This window comes from Centropristis striata, chromosome 14, assembly GCF_030273125.1.
Source record: "Centropristis striata isolate RG_2023a ecotype Rhode Island chromosome 14, C.striata_1.0, whole genome shotgun sequence".
NCBI classification, from domain to species: Eukaryota; Metazoa; Chordata; class Actinopteri; order Perciformes; family Serranidae; genus Centropristis; species Centropristis striata.
Window position 1 is genome coordinate 20,011,466 of NC_081530.1, and position 12,261 is coordinate 20,023,726.

The following is a 12,261-nucleotide window of genomic DNA, read 5'->3' on the forward strand; positions in this document are numbered from 1 at the left end:
AACTCTTGTAGATTGTAGATTAGGTTAAGAAACAATTTATTAGGCTATGGTTTCACTGGCTTGTCAAAACAGCTGGTTAGCTTGTCGGATAGCGTCTGAAGCATAACAGGAATGACGTTCAAGTCATGCAACCATGGTGTAGTTCGCTATAGCATAAATTTAGCTTTTAACTTTCTTTGGCTGCATTGATGCTTCAAACATCATAAATGTGGTGTTCATTTGTGAAGATTATCCTGCTGAACAAAATGTGTAAGCATCAAAAACGTGTGTTTGCCACTGAGCTTATTCTCTGCAATGATCCAAACATCCCAAAGGTGAATTCTTTGTGATTGTTGTTCCCCATTGGTGGAACGCACGACCAGTTCCTACTAGAACAGGGTGTCCCCTCTCTACTTTTAAAAAACTCCTGAAGACCCAACTCTTCTAGCACCACATGACAATTCTACCCCTTAAAGAATCATCACTAGCACTTATTGCTGCACTAATGGCTCTTATCACACTATACCTTGATTGTTTCTCTTTTCTCTGTAAGTTGCTTTGGATAAAAGCGTCTGCTAAATGACTAAAGGTAAATTTAATCTAAATGTGACTTCTCAATAGACCTAAAATGCTCAAATGTGACTTTCGGGTTGGCCCACATTGGACAGACTTTTAAATTATTTGTGGAGGGAGTGAGGTTGGCAAGCTGAACATTATGTAATCATTTCATAAAAAGGTAAGGCCCTCTCCATCATTAATACATTTTCCTTTGACCTCCTTGAGACTAAGACAAAAAATGCAACATCCTGCCACAGTAACTTAAAATAATACAGCAGGCGTGTGTTGATGTACACATATATACTATGCAAAGTTAGAAATGTGTCCCCTAGTAGAGATTTTGGCAGAGCCGTTTCTACAATGGTAGTTATTGTCATGTAGCCATATGTGGCATGCACAAAAGCCATGTGTTGTTTTATTTATCTTGCAAGGAAGGAATGAAATAAGATAGAAATTTGTGACACACATACACAAAAAAAGATCTGACTACCCTCCTTTCAGCAAAAAAAAACAACCTCCTAATCATTTTTGCTGCTGGTTTTATACAGAAGGAAGGTTGCTTTTATTTCTACATTAGTCATTTTACTTTCAACAACATCTCTCCGCAGATGGATGAATGGATATCAATTATCAATTATTCCCTCACCTCTTTCAGCAAACACATTTTCTATTCATCTTGCTGTTTATTTCTTCTGAGATATTTATTGGGAGTGATGCGGCAGCACCGTGTGGGCGAAAATGTTTAACAAACATTTCTCTCAAATGCCATTACTTTAAGTGACAAAAGGCGGCGGAGATGAAAAAAGAAACCAGCTGAAAAAAAGTGACCAAGGTCTGACCCATAGTTTCAGAAACACCACTCAAGTCTGATGTAATGACAGAGGTTGTGCAGTTTGTCTTTTTCTCTGTGACGTTATTAGAGAATCTGAGTGCCGGTGCTCTTTTCAGACACCCACACACCCACTCATCGGATTATGTCATTAACCTGTGATGACTGTGTACTTTCTGTCTCTGACTTTTGACTTTATTTTTTCATTATCTGTGTTGCCTCCCGCCCACCTCTCTTTACTTTTTCTGTTTTTACTTCACTCCTCGCTGTTTTTTCTGTTGTTTTACCTATACCATTGCCTCCCTGTCATCCCTTTCATCTTTTAATCATCTTTTTCTGTCTCCCTCTCCTCCTTTCTCCCCCTCCATCTCTACAGTGGGAGGAGATCAGCGGTGTAGATGAGAAGTACAAGCCTATCCGGACGTACCAGGTGTGCAACGTGATGGAGCCCACGCAGCAGAACAACTGGCTGCAGACCGGCTGGGTGGCGCGCCGAGGTGGCCAGCGCATTTTCGTGGAGCTCCAGTTCACACTGCGTGACTGCAACAGCATCCCGGGCGTGGCGGGCACATGCAAGGAGACCTTCAACCTCCTCTACGTCGAAACTGACAGGGACCTGGGAGGTGTGACCAGAGAGGACCGCTACACCAAGATCGACACCATTGCTGCTGACGAGAGCTTCACGCAGGGCGACCTGGGCGAGAGAAAGATGAAGCTGAACACGGAGGTGCGTGAGATCGGCCACCTCAACCGCAAGGGCTTCCACCTGGCGTTCCAGGACGTCGGCGCCTGCGTGGCCCTCGTCGCCGTGCGGGTGTACTACAAACGCTGCCTGGCGACCGTTCAGAACCTGGCGGTGTTCCCCGACACGGTGGCTGAGGCGGCCTTCGCCACGCTGGTTGAGGTGCGCGGCACCTGCGTCAACAACTCTGAGGTTGACGCTGACAGCCCTCCCAGGATGCATTGCAGCGCCGAGGGGGAATGGTTGGTGCCCATTGGGAAGTGCAGCTGCAGCGCCGGGTACGAGGAGGGACACAGCAGCTGTGAAGGTAGGAAATAAATAAATAGACAGTGGGATGCACGGGTAGATGAAAGACGCCAAAAAACAAAGAGGGAACAAAAGGAACAAAGGGGCTGAGTGAGGAAAGGAGAACTAAAACAAATGAAACAACAAGGCAAAGAAATGTTTGCAAAGCAGATGTGAAGGTAGGAGGAGGAGGAGGGACGGAGGGAGGGGAGGTGATTTGACTACTTGAAGAGTACTGTTGATGTTTTCAGTTCTTTGCCAGAAAAACATGAAAACTGTGAACAATTTCTCTTGTTTGAGAAAGAAACGGAAAGTGACAATAGTGCAAAAACACACAGCTTTCAAATTAAAGTTTGTGTTTTGCACTGAATGTTGCATTTTAATCATCAACTTTTCCAAAATATCTCACCACGTTTTGATAAATCAGTTTCCAGGGCAATTCAACTTGGTTTAAGAATTCTGTAGAAGTGAGTGGTGTAGTAATTTCATTTTTATAAAAATCCACAAGCCCTTGTTTTTAAAAAAATCAGTAAAGACAAGAATTACTTCATAAGATGAAGCTTTTTGCATTTGAAACAGACGGATAAGGAAAGAACAGAAAGCAGAAGATGTCTATTTATGTAGAGAGCAGAGGAGAGCATTTAAAGAACAAAAGCAAGATGAGACGGAGGAAAGGTTTGTCCATGTGAAAAGAGACGCTTGTGTAAGAAGAGAGCTGCTAAGATACTGTAAGAATAGTTATATAATTGCATATGAGCAAGGAACAAAAGCAGAAAAATCAAGAAGAAAGCACTGTTGGCAAGTGTTGAGACAAGGAAAAGGACGCAGCGTGGACGTCATTTAAAAGTTAAAAAAATACAATTGAAGTACAGAAAAGCTTTTCTCACTCTGTTTCGATCCACGTCTGCTTTTGTTCAACACTGACATCAATGCCGAGGCCTCGATTCATCCCTGATGGTACCTGCTGTCATGTGTACGTACACCGAGCGTTATCACACACATCGACATGTGAGGTGTGGTGTGTGAACCGTAAGGCTAAACCCTCTGAACGATGTGTGTGTGTGTGAGTGTGAACACGGTGACTAATGTACTCTTTTCCTCAGATGGCTGTACGCTATTGAGTTTAACACCACAGCCTCTCCTCTAACATTTGAACACGGCCGGTGTAGAGCCGGTGGGTGGCGTGGAGTGTCTCACTCTGACGTAAACACAGAGGGACAGTACTGGAATCTTTTGTCACAACCCATTGCTCATACAGCCGCAGCGGCAGTTTGACCGCCTGACTCTCGCTGTTAGCTTTCACACCCCATCTTGCATTGTTGTGCAATGCATCGTGGGTGTCGTAGTGACTGGACAGCAGACTGAGCGCATTGTAATAGAGGGGTAATTTAGTAGGAGGGCTGAACTCTGCCTGATGGTTGCAATTGAACGCTATTATTGGAAATTACCTTCTTCTTTTTTGTTTCCTCTTGCCAATGGTGAGGTTTTTATGGGTGTGATTTACCGTACCAACTTACCGCTGGGCTTTTTATCCAACTCGAGACCTTGATAATGTTTTTCACCTTGAGCTCATTGTGCTAATAAATGGTAAAATAATTAAACTGCATAAAGGCAGACAAAGAAATAACAGAAATGTAGAACTTTTGAACCTGTTGAGTTCTCATGCCGATACAGTAATTAATTAGAGAAAGAAAGAAATGGAGGACAGTAGAAACAAGACAGAAAAAACAAGTGAGGCAAGAGACAGAGTGAAATGCAGCAGCAGTCAGTGTTAGAGGACAGAGGGGATTGATAGAAAGTTAATGAGGGATGTAGAGCGATATAGATTAGGGGCAAGATGTATAAAAGATGCATTGGTATTTATAAAAGAACCTGCAGTGAGAATTATAAATCACATGGAGACAAACTTTTGTTTCTTAATGTTCTTTTCATTTCTTCTCATTTTATCCTCTTCGTGTGCTCGAAACTTAATCATTGATTACGACAATTTTGACCTTTTTTATGATGGAGATCACCACTGATGATGGTTTATAGTTACATGTGATGAAATAATGATAGCTGTTTGGTTTGATAGCTGCTCTGGCTTTGTTAGAGAATATTGAAGTGGCACAATACGTCAAATTACAATTCTTCTCTGCTGTTTTTTCCAATGATTGGTCCAATCAGTGAAAGAGCAGAACACTGATTGAAAGGAGTGTTTAAGGGCAGGTCCTTATCCATCTACAGTTTCTGTAAGAGTGGAGAGGAGAATCTTCCTTGTGTTAGGGCACAGTCACACATGCACAGATGCAGCTGAGTGACCATTGAGGCGATATTGGCTCTGATAGTTGGTTGATGATGCAACTTTGCAGAAAAAAGTTAACCATAGTTGAACTGCATGCGATGCACTTGGAAAGGAACAGACAGACAGAAGTAAACAAGAAAAATTGCAAAAAACAAGAAATAGAAAGAAATAAGTATTTTAGTATTTTAGTATTTTTTTAGTATTTAGTTTAGTATTTTTTTCTTTACAACATGCTGCAGATGTTCAGATCCCTTACCCCAAAAGTACAAAAGTATCAGCATCAAAATGTAATAAAAGTATAAAAAATAAAAGGACTTGTTATGCAGAAGGACCCCAATCAGATTGTTTTTATATATTCCAAATATATTATTTTATTATTATTATTATTATTATTATTGATGCATTTTGTGCAGCATTTTGACTAATTCTCGCTACTAAAAATGCATAATCATTTTAGATTTATCTGTTAATTTTCATGTTAAATCTTGACAAACTTTACTAAAGCTGTCAGCTAAATGGATTAAAATGTGCAATATTTGCCTCTAAAATGTAGTGAAGTAGAAGTATAAAGTTACATATGTGGAAATATTCAAGTAAAGTACACATTCCTCAATCTTAGTGCAGTACTTGAGTAAATGTACTTAGTTACATTCCACCACCGGTTTTGCAGTGGAAATGGAAAAAGTATAAGTATAAAAGTTATGCTGATTATAACTCATGCAGAACTTTGGCTGCGTTGCTGAATTTCCACAGTAAGTGTTTGACAGTTGGAGATAAGCACTGCCCACTGATATTGGCAGTTGGTGTGTGTGCAAACAAAGTACGTGTTGCTTGACCTGCTCTTTGTAATTACCAACAGTGCTTTGTCTACAATAAAATCCCGAGCTGAGGACAATAAAATCTGACGAACAGACAAAGCAGAAGACACTGAGAGCAGAGGAATGATGAGGCAGGAAACGCTGGAAAGAAGACGGCGAGGGAGAGGAAGATGTGTGATTTTGAAACTGTGACAGGAGAATAAAAAAGTTTTGAGGGAAAAGCAGGAGCGAAGGGAGAAAAAGACAGGCCGGGCTTGTTGCCAAAAGAGCAAGCAGACATGATGGTGAAGTGCAGTGACGGCAGCGATGAAGACAGGAAGCCCAGAGAGAGATCTTATGCTCTACCTTTTGGTGCTGGAGCTTCCCTGGGTACAGTTTAGCGGTGGTCTACTAGGTGACGGGGCCTGTCATACCACACACACACATACACACACAAACACACACACACACATATACGCACACATACTTCCCCTGTAGTGCCTCATTTCTCAGTTCAGCCGTAATGGTATGAATATGCAGCCCCAACCTCGACATCTCCCACTGCACCAGAGCTATTGATCAGCCGTAATGCTCCACTAAACTGAGGAATTGCGCTGGGACTGCTCACACACACACACACACACACACACACACACATAGGAAAGACACACAAGTTCCGTAGCATGCTGCAGTACGTGTAACTACACACACACACATTGGGGTTGATTTCATTTTCTGTGTGGACAAAAAAAGACATTCAGTGTATGCCTGGTGGATAGTGTGATAGTATGCGTAGGGGGGTTTGTGTCACACTCTTGTTTCTGCAGGACATGCATGACTAACTGCTCTGAAACATAATCTAATGAATGCAAAGCAGGCAGTCATAACATAAACACAACATTAAACTAATTTCTGTGTGCGTTTGTAAACCGGTTCTGTAAGTACGTCTTATTTACTCCTGGGTCTAATTGTGTAACTGAGTGAGAGCAAAATGCACTAAGCGTCTCAGTGCAGGTCAATAATATCGAATAGCCAGTGAGTAGCTACTGATAATGGTGTGAGCAGATAGTGTTGTGCAGGAGAAGAGAGGATTATTACTACACGCAATGTAACAGTCACGCCAGGCAACACTGGATTACTGCAGATTATAGCATCTGTTGCTGTTATGTATCTTCTCTAACCTGTTCTGCTGTTTTAATGCTGATACAGGCACATTTTTGAATTTGCTGACTTGTTAAAGTTCACTTTATTTAACAAGAAAATGCAGCAAATTTTCCAGGTTTTATATATTATTTCTATAATATATAATCTATACATAGATTATAGATAGATATATAGATCTATAGATTCTAGGCTGTAAATATGAGTATTTATTTTTATTTAATTTTTTATATTTTAATATATTAGTAGTATAGAATCAACTAAAAATAACTTCACAGCTATATTTATTTATTTCATTGTTTCTTTATTTATTTTTATTTTTATTTCATTTTTTACACTGCTTCAATATAATGTGGTGAGCTAGGAAGCATAGGAATATTCATTCATTACCATTAACTGCTTATCCGCAGTCGGGTCGTGGGGGGCTGGAGCCTATCCCAGCTGTCATTGGTACACCCTGGACAGGACGCCAGACTATCGCAGGGCTAACACATAGAGACAGACAATCACACTCTCATTCACTCCTACGGGCAATTTAGAGTCACCAATTAAACCTAAGTGCATGTCTTTGGACTGTGGGAGGAAGCCGGAGTACCCGGTGAGAACCCACGCTGACACGGGGAGAACATGCAAACTCCACACAGAAGAGCCGCAGGCGGGAGGCGAACCGGCGACCCTCTAGCTGTGAGGCGAGAGCGCTAACCACTACACCACTGTGTAGCAAATTGCAAAGGTGCAATATGCAATTTTTGGAGAAAAAACATTGATTGTTGAGTCTCATTCCCAGGTCATCAAATACCGACATTGCATTCTGCATTCTGCACCTCTTAATTAATTAATTTAACAAAGAAAATATTTGAATTTAAATATCAACAACAGACTTGTCAGGCATCACCAAACTAATTTCACCCTTTCTATCTAATGTTATAACAGCAGATGAAATGTGGAACGGTAGGAACTTTGCTAAGCATGGGAACACACCCAAAGTGAGACTAAAGCCCCAAAATCCATTCCCCCGATGCATGCTGGGATGTTTCCCCACATGCCGAGCCATATTTGTTATTTTATCTACTTAAAAAACAAAACAAAGCACATATTTGTAGTCCCACTGGATTAAAAAAAACACGCACAGTGAACAAATCTGCATAAAATTAGGTTTTGTATTTATATTAGTAAGGAATAGCGGAATAATCCTGCTGCTTTGTGCATAATAACTCAATACAAATCTTAATTGTGGAAAGGCTGACACGAGAAAATGCACGCAAAACTCTATTATTCTCAGTTCTCCTTGCGTTGTCTCTTATAACTGAGTTACTACAAATAAACCATAGAAAAGATGAATGAAAGCCTGGCGTCTAAACTGAATGAGAAACACTTAATCCCCAGTCACTCAGAGGACTGGAAGACTGTGGTGGCACTTGACCAGCTTCTAATTGTGAAAGTGAAGAGGAGTGTAAATGTGAAGGAGGATGTTATTGAAAATTAGCATATGTGCCGAGTCAGCTTCTTCTTGTGTAATAAAGGTGTAGAAGCGATGGAAAAAAAGAAGTGGGGAATAAAATAAACGGAGCCATTGCACATGATATACTGTGGTGTAGAATCACGCTTTAAGTCTCCGTCAGCAGGACCTACATGTGCACATGCAGCGTTGTTGCTATGCATCGTGACCCGGCGTGCATTCACAAATTTGCACTACATGTACTTGCAATGATGAGCGCACACATGCTCTCCAATCTCATTATGAAATGCCACCAGCAGGAACAGACCATGGGGAAAATAAATTATGTAATGATTCACCTCGCAAATGCTATGTTTCATGTGTATGTGTATTTGTGTTTCTGTCACACTCACAAGCTCCATCCTGTTCTAATTAAAGCAGCCTGCTCTTTCTATATAATTACCGAGTGTGCCTCGTGCCTTCAGCAGATTCTCTTATTATCTCCGTTGTTTGCTGCTCCACAATCCGGCTCCTGGCGCATTCGCCACCCTGCTATTCCTTCCTATTGCTCTCCTTCCCTCTGTAATTTACTACACGCCTTCCTTCTCCTCCCCTTTCCCCTCTCTCCCTTCTTTATTTCTCTCACCCATTTACCCCCCATGCACTCCCGACGCTGCCAAAGAAGTGTGCACTTAATTTCTATCCCACTGATCTCAGCGGAGCTTCATAACTTCCTCTAAAACCTCTCTTAGTTTGCTTTCTTTCTCCAGTCCTGCACCTCCTTTTCATTTGTTCCCTCTTTCTCTCCCTATATTTGCTTTTCTGTCATCATTTCTTTTCACCCTAACTTGCTTTTTCTGTCTCTCCACTCCTCTCTCTCCCTGCCCCCTGTGGGCACCATGTGGCAGGGTGAGACGGGGCGAGGCAGGGTGAGTCAGGTTAACAGGCTGAAATCTGCTGGAGAAGCTTGGAGAATCATCTGATGTGTGTGTGTGTGTGTGTGTGTGTGTGTGTGTGTGTGTAGGGGAAGAGAGATAAAGTGTGTGTTTGTGTGCATTCGTGTGTGCTCAAAATCTGGCACCAGTGTCCAATCATATGTTTCTGAAGTCTCTCCCTCTGTTCCACCCGCCGTCCCCTCTGTCTTTTGTCACTTCTTGTCATGTCCTCGTCAGCCCTCCCCAACTCTTGTTGTCTCGGGCAGACGTCACCTCGTATTTTCTTCTTTGACTTTTATTTTCCTAAACCTTCCTTTCCTCGCTCCCCTCCGACTGATTTGGGCCTTTTATACAAAAGCCTCTCGAAGCCGCTATCACTTACCACCCCCTACTCTCACTCTCCAGCTTCTGACTCCTCTTTCATGCCCCTTCTCTCTTTTATCACACTTTTCTTTTTTTTTTACCCCTTTTACTTTATACCGGCTCTCCCTGGCTCGGTGCCACCCCTGCCCATCTGGTCCTCCCCCCCCTCCCTCTCCTCCCTCCATCCTTCTCCATCTCTCTCCTCTCCAGCCACGTCACCCGCTACTGTTAGTCATCTCTCTCCCCAGCTTTCATTTTAAATAATTCACATTCTCCTGGGAGAAAGACAAATGTGTTCTTTTGAGCCCAGCATGTGATGTATTTATTCAGCCGGCCAGCCGTACGACAAGTCGGCGGACAAATAACACACTCTGGCCAACAAACATTTGCACACAAATGTAGAAACATTCCCACATAGACACACATGCACATATATATGCGTGCTCTCTTGCAGGAGAACCATTAAAACGTCCCTTGGTTATTGAAAATGTGAGCTGGAAGCAGGCCAAGCATTCCCCATTCATCCATCCCCTGCCTTCCTTCACCTAGGGAGAATGAGCCAAGGAAAGAGAGGAAGGAAGTAAAGGGGGAAAAGAAAGTAGAGGACATTATGGGAATATATGGAAATGAAAAGGTTTGGTGGGGAGATGAGGAGGAAGGAATACACCGTGTTCTGGCTGCTGTTTGTTAGTTGCCATGCATAAGAACTGAATGCATAAAATATGAGTTGTAAAAGCTGAAGATGATTTCAAACGCACACAATAGTGATGCCTGCAAGAGATGGGAATGAGGGAAAGAAGGGAGGATGGGGAAAATGTAAATGCAACAAGGGAGGACAGGAAGGAGAAGATGAGGTTGGAAGGGAAAAATTGAGAAAGTTGTAGAAGTTGAAGAGAATGCAGAGAAGAAGAAATAAAACCGGATAAAGGAAAAAGTTGATGGGGTTTTGGCCACTGGCAGAATCAGCACAGAGGTGTAGAAAAACCCGCAAATTACATCGTGTTACCTTCATCCTTCCCTCTCCTCCCTGCCTCCTCTTACCACTTTCAATCCCTCGCACCAGACTCATGAATTAAATACGGCCGACACGAATGCATCAAAGTTAGAAAAGGTTGGCATCCAGCTTAATCATGTTGCTAACTCAACCGACATGACAGCCTCATTTCTCTCCGCCTCACTCATGACCACTGAGCTGGATCCAACATTCGGTTAAGGAGGGAAATATCCTGAAAGAGAAACTCTTGCATATCAGTAAGTGACAGGTATGATGTTAGCAAGGCATAGAAAGAGATTATTAAGACAGCTCTGGTGCTTGTCAAAGCAGCTCCACTTTTTTCCTTCTTTTTTTTTGTATATTATTCACTTTAATAATCATTTTAGGACCACAACAATATCACAGACACAAAATACAATACAGGTGGTTATTATTCATCATATGAGTTTAATTTTTTTTTTTTTTGTCATTGTGTTTTGATTTATCAGCAATTAAAAACCTAAAATGTTACCCAGTATAGAAAGAAATCCCTGAGGAGGAAATTGTGTTAATCAGCAGCAAATAAAATGAAATACAGGAGGGACAATACAATATAAATCAGAATGGAACAATGAGAGAAGAATAATAGCGCAGCACCATTGTTTATCCTCCGAGGGGACTTATTTATTTACCTGACTGTTGGTGTTATTTTAATTTAACAATATCGTGAATGTTTTTACAGAAGGTTGATATCTAGTGAAACTTGTGTCTTTTTTCAAAAGTTTTTCCTACTTCCTAAGTTAAATAAACTCTTATCTAAATCTTTATGGGTCTGCAACTCACAATTATTTTCATTATTGATTAATCTGCTGACCTTCTCGATTGATTGTTTGGTCTATAAATCTCCTGAAATATTTAAAGTCCAAGATTATGTCTTTTAAATGTCTGTCCACAACCGAAACATATTCAGTGAAATATTATAGAAGAAAAAAAGAGAAAAAACATGAAATCTCCAAAAGCGGCGTTAAAATGAAAAGCGTTTTTTTTTATTTTTTTTACAAAAACTTTTGAAAAAAATGCATCAACACAAGTTGAGAACAGAGATTTTTTTTATGTTGGCTAATAAAAAGTACATTTTTGAAGAAAAAAAATTAAATAAAACTTTCCAAAATCTGCATAAAAGTTGATGCGCTAAACAGGAGATGGAAATGCTTTTTCTGTATAAGTTCTCAGCAAACATTTAACTCATGACTGATCAGCTGTTTCCACTCCGACATGAAAGAACAATTATAAGTTGCCCATCTGAATCTAATTCAAAGGTCTTTTTGATGTTTTTTCTCTCTTGCTCAATCTCTTCTTCTACTGTTCACTTACGGATTAGGCTAGGAAACACATTACACTGCCATCTTCTGGCCAAGGTACATTCATGCAGCTTTGTTTATTCGCTCTAAACAAGTTGATGGACACAGACCTAATTTACATTTTCTTTAATGCAACATTTCAAAATTTCGCTTAAAAATTCGATACAACTTTAATGGAAACACGTCTAGTGTTGAAAATCTTCAGAGACAATAACAACTTTCATCTTGATTAAAATATGTTAATATGGAATATTTGTGCCATAGATAAAGCTGTTGATACATGATTATTTGCAGTAAAAACTGAACAGGAAAGTGTGATTTTAACCCATGTAGTGTTGAGTCCAATCACTGCGGCGCCCCAGGGCTGCTGACATTCTTGACTTTGGGCCACAGTTGCTGATAAGGCACAGATTGTGAATCATGGTTAAAACACTCTGACACATAAAAGGTTTGGTGAGGACAAGCTGCCTCTTGGCCTGAAAATAAATTCTAAGTCTGATTATGTCAGACTGTGTAATTCTTTGTGTCCTGAAGTGACGCAGCAGAGGGACGCTGC

General features: G+C 41.0%; 1 protein-coding gene across 2 annotated transcripts in view; it reads left to right on the forward strand.

Annotated features, from left to right (window-relative positions):
• The window catches only part of LOC131984326 (ephrin type-A receptor 7-like), a 179,329-nt gene that overhangs the window by 47,321 nt on the left and 119,747 nt on the right, over window positions 1–12,261 (forward strand). For both annotated transcript variants that reach the window (XM_059349184.1, XM_059349185.1), the window contains exon 3: window positions 1,743–2,415. In XM_059349184.1, coding sequence (XP_059205167.1) covers window positions 1,743–2,415 — 673 coding nt within the window. The remainder of the gene's footprint in view (window positions 1–1,742; window positions 2,416–12,261) is intronic.